The sequence below is a fragment of the Heloderma suspectum genome, chromosome 2 (assembly GCF_057233095.1).
Source record: "Heloderma suspectum isolate Gila_16-S chromosome 2, 16-S_ref, whole genome shotgun sequence".
In the NCBI taxonomy this organism is placed as follows: domain Eukaryota; kingdom Metazoa; phylum Chordata; class Lepidosauria; order Squamata; family Helodermatidae; genus Heloderma; species Heloderma suspectum.
This window is the reverse complement of record NC_139459.1, coordinates 1,558,775-1,583,830: the sequence shown is the minus strand read 5'-3', so window position 1 is coordinate 1,583,830 and position 25,056 is coordinate 1,558,775. Positions and strand designations below refer to the sequence as shown.

The 25,056-nt window shown below is 54.9% G+C and overlaps 1 protein-coding gene and 1 long non-coding RNA gene across 3 annotated transcripts in view; both read left to right on the top strand.

The window, feature by feature from the left end:
- LOC146351847 (uncharacterized) overlaps positions 1 to 25,056 on the top strand; it is a 1,244,848-nt gene that overhangs the window by 1,165,293 nt on the left and 54,499 nt on the right. The gene's annotated exons all lie outside the window — the stretch shown is intronic.
- TESK1 (testis associated actin remodelling kinase 1) overlaps positions 1 to 25,056 on the top strand; it is a 37,144-nt gene that overhangs the window by 9,078 nt on the left and 3,010 nt on the right. The window contains exons 1-9 of one of the 2 annotated variants that reach the window (XM_084832693.1): positions 1,734 to 1,809; positions 8,855 to 8,976; positions 9,930 to 9,978; positions 10,158 to 10,304; positions 10,479 to 10,561; positions 10,652 to 10,742; positions 11,021 to 11,104; positions 14,777 to 14,866; positions 16,304 to 16,460. In XM_084832693.1, the coding sequence (XP_084688819.1) occupies positions 8,882 to 8,976; positions 9,930 to 9,978; positions 10,158 to 10,304; positions 10,479 to 10,561; positions 10,652 to 10,742; positions 11,021 to 11,104; positions 14,777 to 14,866; positions 16,304 to 16,460 (796 nt within the window). In that variant the 5' untranslated portion in view covers positions 1,734 to 1,809; positions 8,855 to 8,881. Of the gene's footprint in view, positions 1 to 1,733; positions 1,810 to 8,854; positions 8,977 to 9,929; positions 9,979 to 10,157; positions 10,305 to 10,478; positions 10,562 to 10,651; positions 10,743 to 11,020; positions 11,105 to 14,776; positions 14,867 to 16,303; positions 16,461 to 25,056 lie in introns of those variants that run through there. The other variant, XM_084832692.1, reaches the window with a different exon arrangement.

The window sequence follows — 25,056 nt, the reverse complement described above, 5'->3', positions numbered from 1 at the left end:
AGGGCTGGCCCACATTTGGCCCTTGGGGGCCACAGTCTCCTCACTGGCAGCGTTCTGGTCCGGTACTACGTGTGGGGCGGTTCTGCCTTGAGCTGCCTCCATATGCCCCCTATCATAGGCCAGGCAAAGGGTCTCTGCACGAGAGTAGGGACAGGCTGGCTGAATATGGGGCAGCTGCCACCACTTTGCCCCATGTTTCCCCAGGCTGGTAATGGTGCCTGGATAATGCAAGAAGTGCCTGGAATGGGCTGCACGTGTATGGACCGGTCCCCCTGCCCTGATGGAGGTGTTTCAGCTTCCCAGTTCACTTCCGTAGTCTAGGCAAAATACTTTGAAGACTTGGAAGCCTGTGTGACAGCCCCACTATTAACGCCAGGCAGCGTAGGAGCAGGTTGGAGGCTCCCCTAGTCTCAGGCCGGCCAAGGCAGAGCATGCAAGTCTTGAGCAAGGTGGGCGGGGAAGCTTGCTGGAGGAGGGGGGCCTTGGTTTGATCCTTCAGGGCTCTTGGGATGTTGCCATTTTTTAAATCCAGAATCATCAGAAGAAAACATAAGAAAACAGACACCAACCGTCCTGCTAGCTCATCACTGTCCTGTTTCAGATCTCGAGAGGCCACAGGAGGGCCAGGTTTCCAGGGTGCTGGGCCTTGGTTCTCGTCATGAGCCGCTGGGCTGGGCTGGCTTCTGCCGAGTGAGGAGCTTGATGGGGGGGCTGGCTCGTTATCCCCACCTCCTGCTCCGACGGGCGGAGGTCTCTTCCTGCTCTGGCACTTGTCTGCAACGGAGGCTGCTCTCTGTGCAGCCCCAGGCTCCCCAGGGCTCTGCTGCTTCCCGGACTTCTGCCAGGAGAGGCATCAGATCTGGGCACAAACTAACATGCCACCCCATCCCGGAATTTGGCGGTGGTTTGTGGCCTGATGGGATCCGGAGACATCCCTGCCGTGGACATTGTGTGGCCTTGGGCAAATGGTTGTGCTTCAGGTTGGCCCCCAGTCTGTAAAATGGGCATAACAGAGACCTGCTTTGTGTGTGGAAAGACAAGCAGGATAAAGATGGCAGCAACTGATGAAAATGAAATATGTTACATGGATGATCATAGAATCATAGAATAGTAGGGTTGGAAGGGGCCTACAAGGCCATCGAGTCCAGCCCCCTGCTCAATGCAGGAATCCAGGTCAGAGCATCCCTGACAGGTGGCTGTCCAGCCTCGTCCTGAACGCCTCCAGTGTGGGAGAGCCCACCGCCTCCCTGGGGAATCGGTTCCATTGTCGTATTGATGGTTAGACATAGCACCAACCAGCATTCTGGAACGGTCATGTTTGGTGGCTTCAGAACAAATTCTGTAGTATTACCATGTATTGTTCATGTGCGCAGAAAGGAGGCCTTTGTTCCAGAGGTGTGTGTGCACTGCCTCTGCTTTGACAGTGGGGGAGATACCAGGAGAGGGCAGCTTGTGGCCCTCCAGATGTTTCGGCCTACAGTTTCCATCATCCCTCACAATTGACTATGCTGGCTAGGGCTGAGGGGAATTGTGGGCCAAAACATCCAGAGGGCCACACGCCGTTCTGTACCGATGTTGGGGACTAGATGTCTGTTGGAAGCTTTCTTCTGGGCAGGGCCCCAGAGCTTGTGTGCGCGCGCCTCCTTTGTCCTCCACAGCGGTCTCCTTTACCTCCTTTGGTCGGTCTCACAGAACCTAGAAGAGCAGGGTTGGAGCAGCGTCTCCCTAATCCTCCGTGATGCAGGGAGCCCTAGCCTGGGATGGAAGGAGATGATGGGCAGCATCTGATCTCTGTGGCCGAGCGGCTCAGTAAGTGAAGAGCTTCATGGAAGGGATGAATGAGTGAGGCTGGACTGGGTTATCGCCTTTCACGGACCAGGCACTTGCAACAAGCTGCTGGCAGGGGTGGAGGGGACTAGTCAGGCAGAACCCCCCCCCCTCACTGTTCCCCTGTTCCAGAGCATTTCTCTAGCACCTGACCTGTTGCCTCCAGGTGTGCCCGGGGATGGGCACAGCTGGGATGGCCCAGGGAGGGGTGTGAGGGTCTGCCCCTTCCAGGCACCACCAAGGTATCCCTGCCACCACTGGGCACCTGACCAGAGCAAGGCTGTGTGTTTATGCAGCACCTGAACTTTCTGGAGCTGAGGCGTGGCCACTGCTTGACCAGGTAGCCCTGGGTTGGGTGCTCAGTCCCAGAACCTGCCAGAGCTCCTTTGTGGAGGATGTGAAGAAGTAATAAAGCAGGGGGCCCTGAGCATGTGCAGAGTGCATGTTCCTCCCGTTCCTTTGGGTCTATGAGCAGAGCTTCCTGGCTGGAGAATGCAGCTTCCAGCTCAGCCTGTGCTGCAGCACCGTTCCTGGCTTAGAAGTGAATGGAGCCCTGTTTCTGGCGTAGGGGCCAGGCGTGCAAAGGCAGAGGGGTGGCTGTGGCCCCTTTGGCAAAGCTCGGAATGGCGGGGAGTTGGAGCCAGGCTCTGCCGCCCCGTCCTGGGCTCCAGCCAAGTCGCAGACGCATGCCCCTCGCCCCAGGTCTGCAGCAGCGGGGCCTCCCTCCCGCCCCGGCTCCCACCAGCGAGTTCGGCTGAACTGCTGCCAGGCACGGCTGTGCGGAGGTGGGGCCAGGCTGCTCCGCCGCACCTCGCTGGAGCACGGGGTCTCCGCAGCCTGGGGGAGGAGGGAAGCAGGCAAAGGCCTGGCCCTGGCGTGGCTGCTTGCAAGAGCATCGACTAAAAAGGGCAAGAGCAGGCAGCTGACGGCAGCAGCGAGGAATTTGGGATGCTCCCTGGAGGAGGGGCAGCGGCTGGGCCCAGCTGCCATTCGGGGCGGCCTGCCCTGCAGGTGGAGGCGGAGGGCCCTTCCTTTCCCCCACTACAGGGAGCCCTGGGTTTGGGTGTCCCTTGGGTGCACTGTCTGGCTGTGCTGGGCAGAGACAGGATGAGGCTCCCCTCTGGAGCCCCTCTGGCTGAACTGCAGCTCCTGCCAGGCTGTCTCCAGCGCCGAGTGTTAACACGAGGGGTGCTGGGATCCGGTCCCCGAAGCAGAGGCTGCGGAGGGACGAGCACTCCGCACATCCCACAGGGCAGCCTGAGGCATGTCAGCCTCGACTGTGAGCCGCCCATCCGGTCCTGCTGGCTCCAGGAGCTCCTCGCCCAGCCTGGGACGTGGTGTGTTGGGGCACAGGGCTGCCTGGCCTGGCTGGCCGCTGTTTGGGGAGCCCTCTCCTGCCCCCGAGCTGCATCTGAACCCCAAAGGCGGCACTCCGGGCCCTGCGTGTGAGGCAGGATTTCGTCCTGTCGCGGAGGCCTGGGAGGCCCCTCCAGGCAAGGCACGTGGAGGGCTGCCTTTTAGCCCCCGGAGGGGCGATGTCAGCTATTATTGCTTTAGAGAACAGGATGCGGCCCTCTGCCCCCACACAATCCTGTGCTGGTGCTGGAGACTGCTGGGCGAGAGGTGGCCGTCGGGTGCTGTGCTCCGTAGTTTTGCGATGTGCCGACGGAAGACTAACTAGCAGCAGCCTGTCAGTGGATTTTCTCCCCAGGCACAAAGCAGCCCCTGAGCATGCATAGAGTGCTGTGGCTTGCCAGCATGATGCTGTGTTAATGCAGTGACTCAGTGGGGTGGTAAACCCCTTGCTCAGAGGTTCCGAGGGGGACAGTGCATGCTGCTGGCTGGAGCTGGCATCCTGCGGGCGTTGGCGTTACGAGGGATGGCACCTGCCCAGCCCACACAGAGCAGATGCCACAGTGGGGCATCCCGGCAGTGGCCCTCCCGTTGGCCACCAGGCAAGGGCCACGATGCAGTATCTCTGCATGGGGGCCTGGGCCAGAGCCATGAACCCCTTGGGATCCTGCCACGAATGCCAGCCAGAGGCGGTAGCCTACCTCCTGGTGCAAAGATGACATTGCTTCTGGCGTTTGGTATTTTTGGGGGGAAGAGAAGATAATGAAGACCCCCCTGCAAGAATCCAGCTCTGCTTGGGTGCAGGTCACCTGAGTGCAGAAGTGTGTGCTCCTGTATCGCCTGGCAGGCATCCCAGAACCATTGGGGTGGCCCTCCCTCTGGACGGCAGGCAGGGGTCTCCTCACGTTGCCCCTCTCTGGGCAAGGGGCTACCCCACCCTCCGTAGTCTGGCCCGGCCTGTTCATTTAACTGCCTGACTTGGATTAAACAGGGAATGGGTTTCAGAGGGTGCAGTGGGTCTGCTTGGGAAAAGTGCTTCCCTTTTTGCTGTGGGAAAGAGGTGATTCCCCCGCTCCATGCTTGCCACTGTCCCGTTTGAGCCCACGTGTCCCCCCTGGGTCAGCAGAGCAAGAAGCACCCAGGAGGCCTGGGTACAGGCAGCCTTCCGGAGCACACCATGGGCAGACGTGGCTGGGGCTCTTCCCTCCCTGCCCCCCGAGCTGGGCTGTGGCGCCAGGCAAGAGAAGCACCGTGGGGAAGCCCACTCCCCCTCTTCCACCAGGGCCATTTCCTTGCCGATGCCAGTGCGTAGACGGTTGTGCTGCAGGCCAGGGCACGTGGTGGAGCGTGAGGGAGAGGAGCTGGCAGCAGACGCAGCATCGGTGCTCATCCCCGCCGATGCCACGAGCGCACAGCGGCAGCACGGAGTGCTGGAGCGGCGGGCCAGCCGTGCGTCTCCCGGTTACCTCACGTCCAGGGGATCAGGCTCTGCTCCAGTTTCTCCGCTGGGTCAAAGAAGTGGTTGCACAAGTGCTCGGGGGATCAGTGTCCCCGGTGGTGGATGATGACTGGCAAAGCTGTTCGCGCTCCAGATGTCAGGTCTCTGGGGCACATGATGGGGAAGAATGCGGCCCTGCCACGCCAGCTGGGCAGGTCCAGCCACAAAAGGAGCAAGAGGGCTGCGGCTGTCCCTCCTCCTTCCGTCAGCTTCTCCAGGAAATCCTCTTCCACCGTCATCCAGCGCCCACCAAGGGTGTAAGACCCCCCCTTGTAGACAGAAGACGGGTGGGTGTGGGGGGAAAGGAGCCGAGGGTGCGGGGAGGGCTCTGTCATATCCCAGGGGACTCTGGATACACCACTGAAGGGCTGTGGTGGCAAAGCGCGGCCTTCCCACCCTAGATGGAGCCAGCCTAGGCCGTCCTCTGACAGATCTGGGATTTCAGTGGTGTCAAAGAGAGGGAGGGCAGGAGGTGGCCGGAGGGGGGCCTGGAGGCTGCATGACTCCAGCCTTTGGGCCTTGCAGGGCCTGGAGGAGGGCTCTGATGAGAATGAGGCTCAGGCGGCTTCCTCAGGGGAAGGACTCTCAGTGCCTCACTCCAGGGCCTCCTGGGCAGAGGACACAGCCCTGCTGCCATCATCTGACTCAGAGGATGGGTCCTCGGAGAACCTCCATTTCCCCAACTTCGTGGAAGTCTAAGATGGCATCATCAGGTGAGGGCCTTTTCACGGCTTGGTTAAGCGTCCGCTCTGCAGCCACGGGATAAGAAGAGAGGTCCTCTTATCATAGAATCGTAGAATAGTAGGGTTGGAAGGGGCCTACAAGGCCATCGAGTCCAACCCCCTGCTCAATGCAGGAATCCAAGTCAGAGCATCCCTGACAGGTGGCTGTCCAGCCTCGTCTTGAAGGCCTCCAGTGTGGGAGAGCCCACCGCCTCCCCAGGTCATGGGTTCCATTGTCGTATTGCTCTAACAGTCAGGACGTTTCTCCTGATGTTCAGCTGGAATCTGGCTTCCTGTCACTTGAGCCCATGATTCCGTGTCCTGCACTCTGGGATGATCAAGAAGAGATCCTGGCCTTCTTCTCTGTGACAACCTTTCAAGTACTTGAAGAGTGCTATCCTATCTCCCCTCAGTCTTCTCTTCTCAAGGCTAAACATGCCCAGTTCTTTCAGTCTCTCTTCATAGGGCTTTGTTTCCAGTCCCCTGATCATCTTTGTTGCCCTCCTCTGAACCCTCTCCAGTTTGTCTGCATCCTTCTTCAAGTGTGGTGCCCAGAACTGGACACAGTACTCCAGATGAGGCCTAACCAGTGCTGAGTATAGGGGAACTAGTACTTCCTGGGATTTGGAAGCGATGCTTCTATGAATGCAGCCCAAAAGAGCATTGGCCTTTTTTGCAGCCACATCACATTATTGGCTCATAGTCAGCTTGTTATCGACAACAATTCCAAGATCCTTCTTGCTTGTAGTGTGGTTGAGCCACGTATCCCCCATCTTGTAACTGTGCATTTGGTTTCTTTTTCCTAGGTGCAGAACTTGGCATTTCTCCCTATTAAATGTCATTCTGTTGTTTTCTGCCCAGCACTCCAGTCTATCCAGATCACTTTGAATTTTGTTTCTATCTTCCAAAGTATTAGCTATCCCTCCCAATTTTGTGTCATCTGCAAATTTGATCAGCATTCCCTGCACCTCCTCCTCCAAGTCATTCATAAAAATGTGGAAGAGCACTGGGTCCAGGACTGAGCCCTGCGCTACCCCACTCTTTACTTCTCCCCAGTTTGAGAAGGTCCCATTGATAAGCACTCTTGGAGTTCTGTAGCCAACTGTGGATCCACCGGATCGTTTCATCTAGCCCACTTTGAGCTAGTTTGCTCATCAGGATATCATGGGGCACTTTGTCGAAAGCTTTGCTGAAGTCGAGGTATATGATGTCTACAGCATTCCCACGGTCTACAAGGGAGGTGACTTGATCAAAAACTGAGATTGATCAAAAAATGAGGGCTAACGTTGTCAAGGGACAACGTTAGCCCTCCTCCAGTCATCTGGCACTTCCCCCGTCCTCCATGATTTCTCAAAGAGAATAGACAGCGGTTCTGAGAGTTCTTCTGCCAGTTCCTTTATGACTCTAGGATGCAGTTCATCTGGCCCTGGACATTTGAACTCACTTATGGCTGGTGACTGGCTGAAGGACAAAGCAAAGAGTAGGAGTAAATCGCCATAAGTACCCAGTCTCGATTCCAGGTGGGGAATCTATGTGCCATGGGGGGATCTGGCAGCACACCCCCTGGGAAAGCTCTCCACATGCTACTGCAAATAAGCCTGAGATCCGCTGCTAGATCCCAACCCACCTTCTGCCCGCCGTGGCAGGAGAGTATTGAAGACGTGGCCTTGGAGCCCACTTGACTCGGCCAGGCTGCCAACCCGGATGGCTCTGCCTGGAGGCGCATGACGGGCCTCTGCACTGAGGCAGCCTCCAGCCCTACGGGCAGGGCGGACTGTCCAGTTCTGGAACCCAAGGGTGCCCGGTCCGGTGGGGAGTCCCTAGAGCGGGTCAGAGAACTTCCAGCCCAAGGGCTGCATCGAATTTCGCAGAAGCTCTCAATGGCTGCATCCCATGGTGCAGGCGGGTGGGTGGGGCCGGAGGCAAGGGGGCAGAGCTGCACTCCAAGGAAAACCAGCCTAGTTTAGCTTCAAGCTCTCGCTCTCCGCTGGGGGGCCGTTCCAACCTTCCAGAATGGGGGGAACTGCACGGAAGCCAGGAGCCCCACAAGTGACTCGGGGTTGCAGGAAGGGGCAGAGCCTGGTGAAGAGGCATGGTCATCTGGGGGACCCCAGGGGGCTGGATTGGGGCTCCATAATAAGCAGCCCCCTCTTGCGCTGCCTGCACATGCAAGATGCCTCCGGGCGCCCCGGCGCATGGCAGCTGGCCCTGCGCCCGCCTTGCCTGCTGCCCCCCACCCCCTCTGGCCCCTCTCTGGCCCTTTACTTTGCCAGCCTGCGCCAGCGCTGGCAGCACTCCCAATTTCTGTGCCACACATAGTAATCTTAGGCGCAGTAGTAAGTCCATGAAAAGACACAGCCGCATGGCGATCTCCAGTTCAAAACTGCCATTATGCAAGAGGACAGAGAAAGTGATTTGAACCAGGAAAGTCTCTCCGAAAACCCAAAGCGTCCGTCTCCAGCAGGCTTCGGGGGGGGGGGGGGGCATTGCATCTGGGCCCTAACATATGAAGACATTATGCTTAGGAGCAGGTCCCAGGTACAGGCTAAACCTGCGTTTTCTAGGCTTCCCCCTTCCTTTTAACTTCTACTTGATACCCTCAGCCTTTAATCTTTCATCCTCAATAGGCTTGTGCTGTTTTGCCACATATTTTCTGGAGGGTTATTTTGGCTCCCCTTGGGATTTGGGCAGCAGCAGTTCTCTAGCATTCTTTGGGGATGTTGTGTTATCCAGGGGGCTGTGGGGACGGCAGGGGGACTGAAGCCAGGGTGAGTGCTTGCCCCAGTCATGTGAGGAAGCCGCTTTGGAGGCAGGTGTGGGCAGGGGCTCTGTTCATGCACGTGTGTGTGAACATGATGCTCTCCTCTGGCTTCACCCAGAAGTATTTTTACATCTGCTTGGCCAGGAGCCATTTCAAAGGGTTTGGGCTACATGCCTGGCTAGAGGTTTCAGTGGCCTTTGTTGGCCCCATAAGCTACTCTGAGCCTGTTATATTCTCATTGCTAATTCACGCTTCATTTCTCACCTTGACAGCACTCTCCAGCATAGAAAGTGCTTTACAATCACCTGCTGTTGTTTTTTGCTGCTGTTGTCAGCAGCAAAGGCTGGAGGCAGACGGCTTTTTAAGCTTGGCATCTGTGGGGTGCAATTGTGAGATGGTGGGTTGCCTTCTGCAATCCAGGCTGGGGCTCCTGGTTCTGCCCCCCGCCCCCCTGGGTCGCTGTTGCAGCCCTGGCTGAAAATGGGGAGATGCTGCTGGGGCCATGGCTCCGTGGCAGAGCCCCTGCTTTGCGTGCAGAAGATCCCAGGTTTGATCCCCAGCACCATCCCCAGGTAGAGCTGGGAAGGAATCCTGCCAGACGCCCTGGAGAGCCACGGCTGCCAGTCCGTGTGGATAATAATGGGCTAGATGGGCTAGCTTCCGATGTTCCTAAGAGCTGCCCTCTCCCTGCAGGTGAGGCACCGCCAGTCGGGGCAGATCATGGTGCTGAAGATGAACAAGCTGATGAGTAACCGTGGCAACATGCTGCGTGAAGTGCAGCTCATGAACCGTCTCTCGCATCCCAACATCCTCCGGTGAGGCGCTGTGCACATGGGGGGGGGGGAGGGGGCTGGCATTGCTCTCTGTGGCTGGGGGGAGCTATGATCCAGTGGGGTGATGAGGCAAGAGCGGCTCCTCCTCTTCCTCATGCTGCTGGCGCGTTCTGCCTGCGTGGTCCCTGCTGCCCCCTCCCTTCCCCAGGGAGGGGGGCTCTCTGTGCCAGGGAAGAGCTGGGTTGCCCCTTTAAGCCAATCAGCCGGTTCCTTGCTCTTCTTCTCAAGTGCCAGTCTGTAGCCTGCAAGTCTGCAGCGCCTCCCCTGCGGAGCTGGTCGCCTGGCTCGCTCTGCCTCACCCCCGTGCCCAGCAGAGTCTGGGTCTGTACGGACCCTGAGATCCCCAGCAGAGATCTTGAAGCCAGGCCCGTAGGGAACTGGGGAGTTGCTGGAGGACCTGTGCCCCTCCGGGCAGGGTCCTGGCTGCCTCCCGTGTTGAGCACATTGCTGGTGTTCAGATGCTGAGGGGGTGGTCGGGGGGGTGGCAGTGGAGAGCAGGAGAAGACACTTTCTAGAAGAGGCCGAGAAACCAGATGGCGCCGCTGTGGTTTCTGGAGTCATCCCACCTCCCCATCTTACTCTGGGCTCTGTGTCTTCCTTCCTTCCGCCCAGCCATTCTTGGTCCCTCACAAAGCATTCAAAATAGATCTTGAAAGTGCTTGACACCCTTGTGAAGAAGAGGGCCATTGCTCCCATTTACAGATTGGGAACTGAGGCTGCCAGACTCTTGCCCGGCACCACTTCAGGAGTTTGTTTGCAGCTGAGCAGGGATTTGAATGGGGCCTAGTAGGCGGGAAGGGGAGCCCGGTGGGGGCCCATGTGGGGGGGGGGGCGGGCTCCAGGGACACCACGGAGAGAGTGCCCTTTGGGCGTGGCAGGCGGCGACAGCGGCTTGCGTCCTGACCGGCTTCAGCTTGTCCATCTGTCTTTTCTAGGTTCATGGGCGTCTGTGTTCACCAGGGCCAGCTCCACGCGCTGACTGAGGTGAGAGCCGCGTGTCTGCCCAGGCCAGGGAGAGGCAGCTGGGCAGCAGCTGCTGGCCCAGGCCTGTTCTTGAGGGCAGGGGAGTGGGTGGGGGGCCTCCGAGGAAGGGCACAGCCTTCCAACACGCCTCCTCCTGTCCTTCCATCCTTCCATCCGCTTCTCGGCCTCCTGCCCTGCAGTACATCAATGGTGGGAACCTGGAGCAGCTGCTGGACAGCCCCGCCCTGTTGCCCTGGCCCGTCCGCATCAAGCTGGCGCTGGACATTGCCCGTGGCCTGCGCTACCTGCACAGCAAGGGCATCTTCCACCGGGACCTCACCTCCAAGGTAGGCGCTCCTCCGGACCCCGGTGGCCTTCCCTCACGCCTGGCGGCCTCGCCTGCCCAGGCCACCCCGCCTCCGGGTGGTGCTGCTGCAGGTTCCCCTGTGCTGGGGAGTGGCCGCCCCGGAGCTGGCATTTCTGGCGAGGGCCTCACACGCTGCTGTCCTCCTCCCGCCCAGAACTGCCTTGTGAGGTGTGAAGACAACGGCTACACGGCTGTCGTGGGTGACTTTGGCCTGGCGGAGAAGATCCCCACTTACAGGTGAGTCTTGCTGCCCCACTCCCAGCGCCGGTCCCTGCCCCGCAGGCCCCTGCTCTGCTAATGCTGCTGCGTTCTCCTTCCTCCCTCCAGCGAGGGGGGTGAAAAGGAGCCCCTGGCGGTGGTGGGCTCTCCCTACTGGATGGCCCCGGAGGTTCTGCACGGGGAGCTGTACAACGAGAAGGTAATGGTGCCGGGAGCACGGGCCCTGCAACTGTGTCAGCCTGGCCGTGGGCCAGAGTGGCGGCAGCGCGTGCGGGGCCTTAAGTGTGCGAAGGGCGGAAGGGTGGCTGGATCTCTCCTCTCCTGCCTCCGTCCCCACTGGCTCTCCACAGCAGCTTCTGGCGGGGGGGAGATGGAGCCTGCTGCCGCGGAGGCCCTGTTCCAGCGGCTCTCCTCCCGCCCCCGCCGGAGGGCAGGGTGGGCAGCCTGTCTCACTGCCTTCCCTCTTCCACCCGCCAGGCGGACGTCTTCGCCTACGGCATCATCCTGTGCGAGACCATCGCCCGGGTGCCAGCTGACCCGGACTACCTGCCCCGCACCGAGGTAAGCCCCTCCCTCCGGTGTGCTGGCTGCCTTGTGGGGGTGCCGCTTGCTTAGACCTGCGCCCCCTGCCCTGCCCTGCCCTGTCTGCCTGGCGTGTAACGGCCAGCCGTGACTTGGCCAGAGGCTGCAGTGCAGAGAATGGCAGGGCTGCTCCTTGGAGCTGTGGGTGCTTTCCGCAGGCTCTGTGGGGCCTGGCCCAAAAGGCCCCTTCCAGTCCCAACACCGGCTCAGCCGTTAGTCTTCAAGGCTGTGGTGTGCTGAGGACTCTGGCTGAGTAATAAGACTTTGGTGCTGTAAAGCCCGCCGAACGAGGTTCTTGCTAAAAGTCCGGCAGTGGATTGAATGAAAATCGCCACCCAGAAAAGCCATTCCAAGCAAGGAGGCCTTGTGGGGCTTCGAGGCGGCTCCGGGGAGTCTCCCCCAGGGCATGAATGGGGGATGCCACAGCTGGGGGAAATGGGCAAAGTGGCCACAGATGCCTCTGTCTGAAGCATGTTATGGGGAAAGGGGTCAGCAGTTCACTTTTGCCGTCTTAATTGGCAGCTTGAGCTGTAGGTCCAGAGCAGGGTGTGAACTCCCTCGCCCAGCCCATCTGGTCTGGAGGGGTCCTCTCCTCTCTTGTTGGGAGGGGTGCTGCCACATTCTGCCCCCTGGCCAGGCTTTCCTTGTGCCTCCCCCCCCCCCCGAATGCAGTTTTGCTGGCAAGAGCTCAGCTATTTATAGCTTGTCTTAACGTGTTCTAATGGGGCCGTTGTTTAGTGTGTGTTTGATGGGTTTTCCCAGTTCTTCCTCTTACCTTATTGTTACAGATGTTTAGAAAATTATTTTATTGTGTTTTTGTGGCCATGGTTGCCAGCCGCCTTGGGTGCTCTGTGTAGGAAGGCAGGACTTCAATGGAAATAATCGATAACTCCACAACTAATTCACACACGCCCAGCCCTGCTGAACAAGTTGGCTGTGGGGGACCCAGGCTGCCTGCCAGCAGCCACTTAATTACAGGAGGCTAATTGGCCCTCCTCTCCCACCTGTGGAATGTGTCTCGGGAGGATTTACATAACCATTCATAAGTAAATAGATCGTTTCCTCTCCAAGAATGCCTACATTCATTGATGGTCTGACACTAAAAGGTGGAGGTGCAAGGGAACTCTCACAGCTCAGATATGTGCATGTGGGTCCCTTAGCTTTGGAGGACCAGAGTGGGACTTCTGTGCTCAGACTTCCCCAAATTCTTTGGGTCTTGTTAAACCCTTAAAAGCAATGGTGGGGAGTCACAGTTTGGATTGGGGAAAGGGGGGCTTAACCTCACATCTGATCTGGCCCACAGACCGCTGGGGAGAACTCACTGTCAAGTACAGATTATGTCAGATACATGTTTTCTGCACATGTATGACAGGGACGTTCTTGCGACAATTCAGGGCTGAGTTACACATTATGTTCAACATAATGTAACGATGGGTTTTTTAAAAAATAAAATAAAACTCCCTTTAGATAGTAGTTGGGTCCCAGTATTGGGGAAAAGGCAGGATATTAACAACAGGGACAGGGGAGGGGGATGATCAGAGTCAGGACCACAGCACGTTGGGAGGATTTTTTCCATGCCTCCACCCCGGACGCAGTCCTGGTTTACCCAAGGAGGCAGCAAATGAGCCAAGGTGCTGGGGGCCCCACTGGGCTGCCGACTACAGTGGAGCAGTGAAGTGAAGAAGAAAGAAATGCCCCTGCTGCTCCTTGCTCCAGTAAGCCCCCCCGCACCTTTCTCCTCCTTGCCTGGCCCCCTCTTTTGGAGGGAAGCCCTTCCGAAGCTCCCCCCACAAGGGCTGCAGCCAGCCGGATCCACCTGCCTGCTTCCGGGGCATTGTGCAAGCAGGAGCCTCCACAACCAGCCTTGGCAGCTGCTGCGTCACCTGGCCAGGCATGTCCTGCGCCCAGGCTGGGGCCTCCTTCCAGCAGGCGGTGTCCTAAGGATGCCTTGGAGCCCAGGTCAGCATATAGGTGGCTGGGCAGGGCAGGCCGGTGTTCCCAAGTGGCTGCACAGGACCTGGAAGCTCCCGTCACCACGGGAGGTTTTGCCTGACAAGACAGGGCTGGAGGAAGGAAAGGGGCCAGAGAGGTCAACTGCGTGCTGTGCTGCGCCTCCCCGCCATGGCCACCCTCCTGCTCTGGTCTTGCAGGAGCCCCTTTGGGTAGACCCATCAGGCGGCTGGAGCCTGTCTGGCTGGGAGAGGGGGAAATGCCTCTTTCCCCAAGCAGTGCTGCAATCCGGGGTGGGAGGGCAGCTGGGGACCTGATTCTTGCCCCAGTGCTGCACAGGCAGGCTGCCTGGTGAAGAGGTGCTCTCACTTGGGCCGAAACCACACCAGGGCTGGTCTCGACGGGCCCTGGGACTTGAGGCAATCTGGGCTCTACAGTAGGAAAACAGAAGCTTACATTATGCCAGCAGCCGCCAGATCACAGATTGGTGCGGTCCTCTGTTCCTGACCTCCCCCGCCCCGCAATTGAAAGGGAGCTGCTGCACTCTGCACCAGCAGACGCTTCTGAACAGTCTCTGGGAGGGAGGGGGGGGGCAACTAGAGTCCTCCAAGACTTTCCATGCAGCCCCCCCCGATCCCTGATCCCAATCCCATGACTGCCCCTCGCCCAGACATGCCCCGAACCACCTCCCCCGAGTTGCGTGGTGGGCACAGGATGCCTTAACCCTCCTCCCCAGCCCTTCCCTGAAGGTCCTCAGCGGCTCTTCCTCCGGCCGGTGGGCGCGCCGCCGAAGTGCGTGGAAGCAGGGCGCAGAAGCCCTTGCGCGTGGCTGCTGGTCCTGATGGCTGCGTGCTGCCTCCAGCACCAGAGGCAGCCTGCCTGCGTACACTGCTTGCTGGGGAACACGGGTGGGAGGGTCGCTGCACTCCTGTCCCGCTTGTGGGCTTCCCAGTGGGCAGCCGGTCGGCCCCTGTGTGAACAGAATGCTGGACTGGATGGACCCTCGGTCTGATCCAGCAGGGCTCTCCTTACGTTCTTTCGTTCACATGGACGGCAGGCGCTCTGTCAGTAATAGTATTGGGGATATTATTATTAGGTCTAGAGCCAGCCCATACCAGCAACCGCCGTCAGATAACTGCTCCTGGGCTTCCGCGGGAGAATGCGAGGCAGAAAAGGGCCCCATGGACCGGGGCAGGGGGAGCGGGCTTGGCGCATGGGGCTGGACCTCTCGCCTCTGATCCAGGTGTGGGGAGAAGCAGCAGCACCGCCCCTCGGCATCCCCGCCCGTGTTGAGGAGGGGCTTGCCACCTCGTGGCCAGGATCTGAGTTGCACTGGTCTTTCTGAGCGTGCCCCGTGGGAGAGGCGGCTGCTCTGAGCTGTCCGCTGGGCTACGCCTGTCATAGCACGTCAGTGGTGAGCCGTGGGCTGAGCTGTGGCCGTAGCCTACAAGTCGCCTTGAGCCACCCCCTGGTGCAGATTCATAAACCAGGTCACTTGCCCTGAATTCTGTAATTCCCCCATTATACAATACAGGTTTTGGCTGGGTTTATGCTGCCCATGCACTTCAAGTATGGGTCAAGCAAAGCTTCTGTGCTCATCTGAAGGGGCCTGGGGCTGGTGCTGGTGCTGCTGGGGGGGGCGGGCTGTGGCAGGCTTCTGCATCAAAAGCTTCTTTACCTGTCTCCCTCCCTCCCCTGCAGGACTTTGGGCTCGACGCGGCTGCATTCTGCAACCTGGTGGGAGCTGACTGTCCTGTGCCGTTTCTCCAGCTGGCCTTCCACTGCTGCAACGTAAGCCCCCTGCTGTGCCCGCCCTCCCTTCCAGGCCCCCCGAGGGCCTCTCTGCGGGTGCAGCTGTGTGCTCCAGAGTGCTTTTTGGAGCAGCCCCCCCGCACCCGCCCCCCAGTGGCGGAGCCACCTGCGGGCAGCATGAGGATGACACAGTGCAGCCTCCTCGAGGCGTGGGACACCTGGAGTGAGAGAGGGCGGCCTCTCCAAGAAGCCCGGTGGCCTGTATGTGTGCATCCTCTTGACTGCACTGGAAAGCCGCTCTGCTGCTTGGGCTGTGGCGCCTGATTTGCACCAGCAGCCTCCGCATGAGGCTGCAGCCATTGCCTCGTTGGGGGCGGGGGGTGGAATCAACCCTAGGAGGGGCTTAGCTTTGTTGATGCTCAAGGTAACAAGGCCTGAGGACTAAGGAACTCCCAGCGCAACCAGGCTCGCTTCCTTGCCCTTGGAAGCGCCTCTTTTCCCTTAAGGATCCATCGTGACTCTTCTCTCTGCCAAGTACAAAGTGGCCTGGGAAGCCCCTGCTGGCCCTGTGCCTGACCAAGGGAAGCCTGCTGAGGTGGCCAAGAAACCGCCCCGAGAGTGCGTTACCTGCAGCAGAAATCTCCGCGCCCCAAGCCCTGCAGTGTAGCCTGAGCCAGGGAGGCTCCTTGCAGTCTCCCAGGGGCCGGGCGCTGGCCCTGCCGGCCCTTGGGCCCAGGCCTGGCACAGCTGCGTTCTCTGCCAGCCACTGGGAGGGTCTGTGGGACCTTTGCTCCTGGTGGTCGCTGAATGGCGCCCGGGGCACTTCTGGCTGTCAGAGTCCAGGCTTTGTTCGCTGCGCGTGTGTCCCACCTTTCCACCCAATGGTGCTCAAGGTAATATGTCAGCAATAACATACAAAGTAAAAAACGTTAAAGCAAGGTAAAACACATGACTAAAGCAAGTGATAAGAACGAGTGAGACCACGTGCCCCATCTTTACCAATCAGCTTATGAGGCCAAAGGTCTGTCTGAATAAAACCATCTTTGCCTGCTGGCTGGAGGTCATCAAAATCAGGGCTGGCCAGCCTCCTGTGGCAATGAGTTCCAGAGCCTGGAAGCAGCTACCCAGGAGGCCCCGTCTCACGTTCCTGCCAAGCGTGCTTTAGGTGTTGGTGGGACAGAAAGAATGAACTAAGGGCATGCCACAGAGAGCTTTGGCTATGGGGCGGTATAGAAATGCAATAAATAATAACAACTATGAGTCATCGTGGCAGATCTGACATTTCCGGGAGCGGATACAGTTGGCCCTCCAGCTCTAGCTGTGCAAAAGTGCTCCTGGCCACTGCCAGACGCAGGGCTTTCAGGCTCAGGGCTGAGCCACGGAGACGGGGAGCGCAGCCCCATCCAGGACAGGCTTGCCCTCCTTGTGTGGGTTGCTGCAGAATGCACTTCCTCTCCTCCTCCTCCCCCCCTCTAGATGGAGCCCACATCACGGCCCTCCTTCCTGGAGATCACACAGCGCCTGGAGGCCATCCTGGAGCAGCAGCTTACGGGCGGAGGCTCCAATGAGGCTGCCGTGCAGCGCGACGCAAACCTCACGCCTGGGAGCCCAGCGGCAGCTGCCGCGTTGAACGGTACTGCCTTGGAAGGCAGAGCTTTTAATTGGGATGTTTCGAAGTGCCACGTTCAGAGTGCTGCCCCTTGGTCACTGGCCTTTCCGTGCGATGGCGACTTAGGATGTTCAAAGGAAGATTTTGTTAAGTGCCATGGATGCCAGTGATGAGACACAACAGAGCGGCCACTTTGGCTCATCCTGCCTTTAAGCCAGGGGCGTTGCTAGATTCTTAAAAGATATTATTTTATTTATTTATTTCCCACCTTTTCCCCAATACTGGGACTCGAGGCGGCTTTACAACAATAAAAACTTGTACAGCTAAAAGCTATAAATAGAAATATACAAAAGTTAAATACATAATTAAATCATCAATAATATTAAAAGTTTGTAAAATGTCAGAATTTTAAAAAGCCAACAACAATATAAACAATGGTACCAATCCATGCTATTCTCACAGGTCCAGACTATCTATCCCCAAAGGCCTGCCAGGACAAACAAGTTTTTGCCTGCCTGCAAAAACATACCAAGGAGGGTGCCACTCTCGCCTCCCTGGGAAGGGAGTTCCAGAGCCTTGGGGCAGCCACTGAGAAGGCCCTCTCCCGCATTCACACCAGGCGAGCCTGTGATGGTGGCAGGGCTGCGAGAAGGGCCTCCCCTGAACTGCTCCGGGCACGAGCGGGCTCATAGGGGAGAAAACGGTCTTTCAGATAACCTGGACCCGAGCTGTATAGGGCTTTATAGGTCATGACCAGCACTTTGAATTGTGCCTGGAAACAGACTGGGAGCCAGTGAAGCTGTTTTAACAGCGGAGTTGTATGCTCCCTGTAGTCAGCCCCAGTCAACAGTCTGGCAGCAGCTCTTTGAACCAGCTGAAGTTTCCGAGCACTCTTCAGAGGCAGCCCCACGTAGAGCACGTTACAGTAATCCAAACGGGATTTAACTAAGGCATGTGTCACTGTGGCCAAGTCCGACATCTCAAGGAACGGGCGCAGCTGGCGCAGTAGCTTTAACTGTGCAAACAGACGCCTGGCCGCCGCTGAAACCTGGGCATCCAGGCTCAGGGCCGCATCCAGAAGTACACCCAAGCTGCGAACCTGTGTCTTCAGGGGGAGTGTAACCCCATCCAGCACAAGCTGTATCCCTATTCCCTGATCTACCTTTCGACTGGCCAGGAGCGCTTCTGTCTTGTCTGGATTAAGCTTCAATTTGTTTGCCCTCATCCAGTCCATTACTGCCAACAGACATCGGTTCAGCACCCCAACAGCTTCCTTGGAATTAGATGGAAAGGAAAAGTAGAGTTGGGTGTCATCAGCATACTGATGACACCAAAACGCCAAACTCCGGACAACCTCTCCCAGTGGTTTCATGCATATGTTAAATAGCATGGGGGACAAAACAGAACCCTGAGGAACTCCACAGGCCAATAACCAGGCAGTTAAACAGAAGACCCCCAGCACCCCCTTCTGGGTCCGCCCCTCCAAGAAGGAATGGAGCCACTGTAAAACAGTGCCTCCAAGTCCCATCCCAGCGAGGCGGCCCAGAAGGATAGCCTGGTCGATGGTATCGAAAGCTGCTGAGAGGTCCAGTAGAACCAACAGACACATTCCCCCTGTCTAGTCCCTGTAGGTCATCCACCAAGGCAACCAAAGCTGTTTCTGTCCCATAACCACGTCTGAAGCCAGATTGAAATGGGTCTAGATAATCTGTCTCATCCAGGAATCCCTGGAGTTGGGAGGTCACCACGCGCTCCTCTATCTTGCCCGGAAATGGAATGTTGGAGACTGGCTGATAACACTCCAATATGGTGGGGTTCAGGGAGGGCTTTTTTCGCAGAGCGCTTGCCACTGCCTCCCTCAGGCAGGCTGGAACTCTGCCTTGACCAAGGGAGGCATTAACCACTCCACTCACCCACTCGGCCAGTCCACGTTTGGCTGCTTTTATGAGCCAGGAAGGGCAAGGATCTAGAACACACGTGGTGGCTCTCACCTCTCCCAGGATCCTGCCCACATCCTCAGGCTGTATAAATTGAAAAATTTCAAATAAATTGAAAAGTATCCAACAACACTGGACAAGCAGGAGCCAAAGTTATATCCACTGGATCTGTATCAACTATAGCATCCAAGTCAGAGCAGATCCGAGTGATTTTGACTGCAAAGTACTGAGCAAATTGTTCACAGCGGGCTGTTGAGAGGTTTAAATTCTCCTCTTGTGGGCTAGTGTGTAAAAGACCCCTAACCACTCGAAACAGCTCCGCTGGATGGCTCTTTGCAGACGCAATAGTGGCAGAAAAAAATATTTTCTTTGCCGCCCATATTGCCACAGAGTAGGCCTTCAAATAGGTTCTAGCCTGTGTTTGATCGGATTCACTGTGTTTTCTGCCAATGTCGCTCTAGTCTTCTCGCTCGTTTCATCGCCGCCAGCTCCCTAGAAACCCAGGGTGCTGGTGCGGCTCCACTTCATGAGAGGGAGCGCTCAGGAGCGATTGTGTCCACTGCCCTGGTCATTTCTTCATTCCAGAGATCGGCCAGGGCGTCGACAGAATCGCCTGCTGAGGCAACAGGAAAATCCCCAAGAGCTGTCAGAAAACCATTCGGACCCACAAGCATCCTGGGGTGGACCATGCTAATCTGCCCTCCACCCCTGCAGAGGCTCTGAGTGCCAGCAAGTCTAAGCCCCACCAGGTAGTGATCTTTCCATGACAATGGAACTAAGTTCTCCACTGTCAGATCACTATCTGGGGGCACAGGCCCATAACAGCTTGGCATGTGTCCGAGGTAAAGTGCACCTCTGATAGATATGTGATGTACTTGTGGTGTGCTTAGAATCAAAGAATAGTAGGGTTGGAAGGGGTTTACAAGACCATCGAGTCCAACCTCCTGCTCAATGCAGGAATTCAAATTGGCATCCCTGACAGATGGCTGTCCAGCCTTGTCTTGAATGCCTCCAGTGTGGGAGAGCCCACCACCTTCCTAGGTCATTGGTTCCGTTGTCGTATTGCTCTAACAGTCAGGAAGTTTTTCCTGATGTTCAGCTGGAATCTGGCTTCCTGTAACTTGAGCCCATGATTCCGTGTCCTGCACTCTGGGATGATCAAGAAGAGATCCTGGCCTTCCTATCTGTGACAACCTTTCAAGTTGGGCTCCTTTTCCCGTTAGAGTTGCTTGCCATGGGACCTTACTGATCATTGTTTTGAGTTTATTAAAATCAGCTTTCCTAAAATCCAGGGTACGTGTTTGACTGCACTCGGCTTTTGCTTCCCTTAGAACCAAGAACTCAAGTACAACATGGTCGCTTTCCCCCGGAGTTCCTGTAACTGCTACTTTATCCACTAAGGCATCTCTGTTGGTTAGGATCAAGTCAAGGATAGCCAATCCCCTAGTTCCTTCCTCTACTTTCTGTAGGAGGAAGTTATCCGATATACAAGTCAGGAATTTCCTAGAGGGGCCATGTTTTGCAGAATTTGTCTCCCAACAAATATCAGGGAAATTGAAGTCCCCCATTACTACTACATCATGCTTCCTTGAAACATTGGCTATTTGCTTTTCAAGAGTTCTACCCTCATCTTCTCCTTGATTGGGTGGCCGGTAGTAGAGTCCGACCACCATGTTCCTTCTATTCTTTGCTCCATTTCTTTTAACCCAGATGCTCTCTAAGGTGCCACCAAACTCATCCTCCTGTATTTCTGTGCAGAGGTATGTATTTTTAACATATAGTGCAACTCCACCTCCCTTTCTGTTCCTCCTGTTCTTCTTGAACAAGTTATATCCTTCAATTGCTATATTCGTCATGGGAGTAATTCCACCAAGTTCCAGTTAAACCTATCAAGTCATAATTTCCCTCCCATATTAAGAGTTGAAGTTCGTTCTTTTTATTTCCCATATTGTGGGCGTTAGTATATAGACATCGAAGACCATGTGCTTTATAGTCTCCCACCACTTGCCAACAGCCCATCTTCCAGGAAGTATAGCCCGTGGTCCCAGAATCCAAATCTCTCTCGTCGGCACCACCTTCATAGCTAGTCATTCACCCGGAGTATTTTTCGTCCCCTTTCTATCCCTCTTCTGACTACTGGAAGGATGGATGAGAAAACTATCTGGGCCCCAAAGTTCTTGAGTTTCCTTCCCAAAGCTTCAAAGTCTGACGTGATCTCTTCGTAGCTCCGCTTGGCAGTATCATTTGTTCCCACATGGATGAGAAGAAAGGGATCCCTGTCAGTGGGCTTATGAGTGCAGGCAACCTTTCAGTCACGTCTCTAATCCGTCCTCCCGGGAGACAACATACCTGGCGAGTCCACGGGTCTTTGCGACATACTTGGGTCTCGATCCCACGCAGCAAGGAGTCTCCCGCTACTACCACTCTTTGCTTCTCGTTCTTGGCCTGGGTTTCGTCACCTGCTTGACTGACGCTTGCATGTGTGTATGTATATGTATAGATTACATACATACGTATATAAGAAGTGTGCACTGACCCCCCACCCCACTTCAGACCCTGATTCAGCATTTTGGAAAACATCTCACTTCCTGCTGCGGCCAATTCATAATTGGTCCACTTCAGCTCAGCACCGAACCTGAATGAAGGTTTGGAAAAATGAGTCTTTATGCTTCCTGCTGACTACCATGGGAAATTAGGAAAAAACTATTACTTTTTTCTCTTGGACAGAACTGGATGATAATTTTAGGCACAGTAGCCCCCTAGGAGGTGATTACACCTGCCTAATGTCAGAAAAATAGGTGTAGGATTTATATTTTGGTTTTCTTTTAAAGGAAACTGCCAATAACATTTTGATTCTTTGGAAGAATTGGATAAACATTTCAGGATTCATTGCCCCCTCAGAGGAGATCGTGTCTCCAAATTTCAGAAATGATAGCCACAAGGGTTTTTCTGCAAGGGTGGCCTTGACATTTTGAGGTCTCCAAAAGAGGACATACTTACTCTCTATGTTCCCTGTGGAGCATTGTTCTGAAAATTACAGACAGCCTAGAGTTGTCCCTAGGTAAGAAATCAGCAAAGTTTCAGAAGGATAGGTGCAGCGGTTCATGTGGAAGGGGAGTTCTCCAATTTGGGGGAGGGAGTGATTTTCTTCCCCTTCCCTTCATCCCCACCCCAATAGTTTTTGGGTAAATTTGCATGAAAATGCACAGGTCAGTAGAGGTGTCATTTCTTTCACCACTGAGCACTTACATCCTCCCCCTACCAATTCTGTTCTCCTCCATGCAACCATCCCTCCTCATCCTACCATCCTCCAGCAACTCTTCACAAAAACAGATGACTTGTTTTGTGCTATTCTCCTCTACCTCCTTGTTATGCACAAGCTCTCATTGTATCTTCCTCCCCATAATTTCATTTGTACCAAGACTACGCCAGGTTTCAGCCAATGAGGCTGTTTTCAAAACTAGGGCTCATTTATGTAGAAACTCTGAGCATGTACTAGGTGCCTTTCCCTCACCGCTGAAGCCAGAGTTCATGCAAAATGAAAAACAAAAACAGATGACAAAACATGCATAGGACTGAGCTGAAAGGGCAATGAATTCAAGCTCTCATTGTATCTTCCTTCCCATAACTTCATTTGTGCCAAGATTTCACTAAGATTCAGCCAATGAGTCTGTTTTCAAAACTAGGGCTGAGTTATGGAGAAACTGAGCATGTACTAAGTGCCTTTCCCTCACCACTGAAGCTAGAGTTCATGCAAAACCACCACCGCCACCCCACAAATGGCAAAAAATGCATAGGACTGAGCTGAGAAGGTAGTCAATTCATTAGACTGGAATTGGGTAGGCATTGTATTAAGCCTGCAGTCATAACTCAGGACTTATTTCTGACTAAACATGCAGAACATCAGGGTGCAAACTTCCCTGCAAAAGTAACTTGTGCTGGAATCCTATGCACACTTTCCTGAGGGTAAGCCTCATGAAACATGATGGGGCTTCTGAGTAGGCATACATAGGCTTGTATACATGAGCAGTATTTCTCTCCCCTCCGCATAAAAAAAGAAACGCCAAGCTCCTATTTTTATTAAAGCTTTCTGTTCATAGGAACATAGGAAGCTGCCTTATACTGAGTCAGACCCTGGGTCCATCTAGCGCAGTTTTGTTGACACTGACTGGCAGCAGCGGCTCTCCAGAGTTTCAGGCAGGAGTCTTTCCTGGCCCTACCTGGTGATGCTGGGGATGGAACCTGGGCCTTCTGCATGCCAAGCGTGTGCTCCGCCACTGAGCTGCAGCCCTTCCGATCGCTGGATAATGGCCACTGACAGACAACACAGCCCCAGATTTGTTTCTCTGCAACCATGTGAACCCACTTGTCTCACAGGCTTGAGTGAGAAGGAGAAAAACCAGCCCTCTTGTCTGTTTGTATAACGTCAAATGCAGTTCAGAATTTCTCTTGCCCACCGAAGAGAATTCTCTTTAACAATTCCCCAAGATATGCTGTGGGTGGAACAAAGAAGAGAAAGAAAGAAGGCGGGCGGGGGGGAGAAGAAAAGAATGGTGATTGGAAAGGCAGGGTGGGGTGGGGGGGTGTATAGAAAATTCCCTAAGCCAAGTGGCTCCTTTCACAGAGGTAGTACTTCAGAGGAATTTAGGAGGCTGTTTGTAAGGATTGCACATACTTAAATTAACTTTATGAGATGAGGTGGCTGAGGGCTTTTTCTAGCTTTTTTAAAACTGTAGAACCTGTTTAAAAGCCCCAGCAGTTCCTCAGTCATAACACCACATAGTCCTAACCCTCCTTTTGAAATAATTTGAGTCCTACAGCTATTTAGGAGAAATTAAAGTGGAGGGGGAAAAAGAAGTTTGTGGAGGCTGGTTGGATCTTTTGCTCTACTGAAGCTACTAAACTTCTGCAGAAGCCAAAGGTTCCAGTTTGGGGCAGTAAAATCAGATGCTGTGTGAAATGCCAGTATTTCACATGGAGCTCTTTCTTCCCTTCTCCCTCTTCAAAATTTCATTGCAAGCAAGCTCCCAGCAGTGGGCATGTAAGAGCAGAAAAGTAGGGGGAGAGAGGAAAAACAATGAGGAGACTATGAAAGGAAAGGTGGTGGTCTCCCCTCTAGTTTAAAAGGCTGGTGAATTCACACTAGAGTCCCTATTGCTATGCCAAGGGAACGAGTCCTAAGGCCTCCTAGTAACTGCAAGGCTAATTAGCTCAGAGGGGAGGAACAGGCTTGTATTACATAGGGCTGTGCACTGCTTCAGATCCAAATTCCAAACTGAAGCAGGGTGATTTGGACCAAATCAGTCCGGATCCAAAGCAGGTTTGGATCAGTTTGAAGTGGGTTGGCTCAATCCAAATCAATTCAGATCACTTCAGACAATCCTGAAGCCCAGGCAGCCTCTCTGGGAAATGTAACAATTTCCTTAAATTGTTAAGGCTACATGGCTCAACAACACTACAAGCGAGAAGGATCTCGGAATTGTTGTCAATCACAAGCTGAATACGAGCCAATAACGTGATGTGGCTGCAAAAAAGGCCAATGCTATTTTGGGCTGTGTTAACAGAAGTATAGCTTCCAAATCCAGGGAAGTACTAGTTCCCCTCTACTCAGCACTGGTTAGGCCTCATCTGGAGTACTGTGTCCAGTTCTGGGCACCACACTTGAAGAAGGATGCAGACAAACTGGAGAGGGTTCAGAGGAGGGCAACAAAGATGATCAGGGGACTGGAAACAAAGCCCTATGAGGAGAGACTGAAAGAACTGGGCATGTTTAGCCTTGAGAAGAGAAGACTGAGGGGAGATATGATAGGACTCTTCAAGTACTTGAAAGGTGGTCACAGAGAAGAAGGCCAGGATCTCTTCTTGATCCTCCCAGAGTGCAGGACACGGAAGAATGGGCTCAAGTGACAGGAAGCCAGATTCTGGCTGAACATCAGGAAAAGTTTCCTGACTGTTAGAGCAATACGACAATGGAACCGATTCCCTAGGGAGGTGGCGGGCTCTACCACACTGGAGGCATTCGAGACGAGGCTGGACAGCCATCTGTCAGGGATGCTCTGACTTGGATTCCTGCATTGAGCAAGGGGCTGGACTCAATGGTCTTGTAGGTCCTTTCCAACCCTGCTCTTCTATGATTCTAAGATTAGGAGGGGGAGTTGGGAGGGGGGGAACTGAGCCTTGGCAAGTGACATCTAGCTGTCAGTAGGGCTGAACTTTTAACCCAGCAGTCTCCAATCACAGTGGAGTGATAGAGAGTGCGGTGCAATCACTATAAGGAGAAGCTTCAGTTTTGGGCTATTTAATTTAGAAGAAAGGGAAGTAAGGGGGAGGTTTATGCAATTATGTGGAGTAGTAAAAGTGGAGCAGTGCAATAAATAAACTGAGTTTAGTGTGACTTTTTCCCAGGGAATGTGTATTGCAGCCAGAGTGAAGTTTAACTTTTTTCTTCCCTTAATGAGTAGCCTCAGGTCATCCAGTGAAGCTGAGTAGTGGCAGATTCAGGACAGACAAAAGGAAGGTACTATTTGCACTTCAAAAAAAACCTACACCAGAGATTAGGGATAGTGCCCCCCTAATGATCACCTTAAACACCTTATGATTAGGATCTTTAATCCCCTGTGTGGCTTGACGGTTTTTACTTTTTGTTTTAGTCTTTGGGAAAAGGAAACTTTATGCATGGCTAG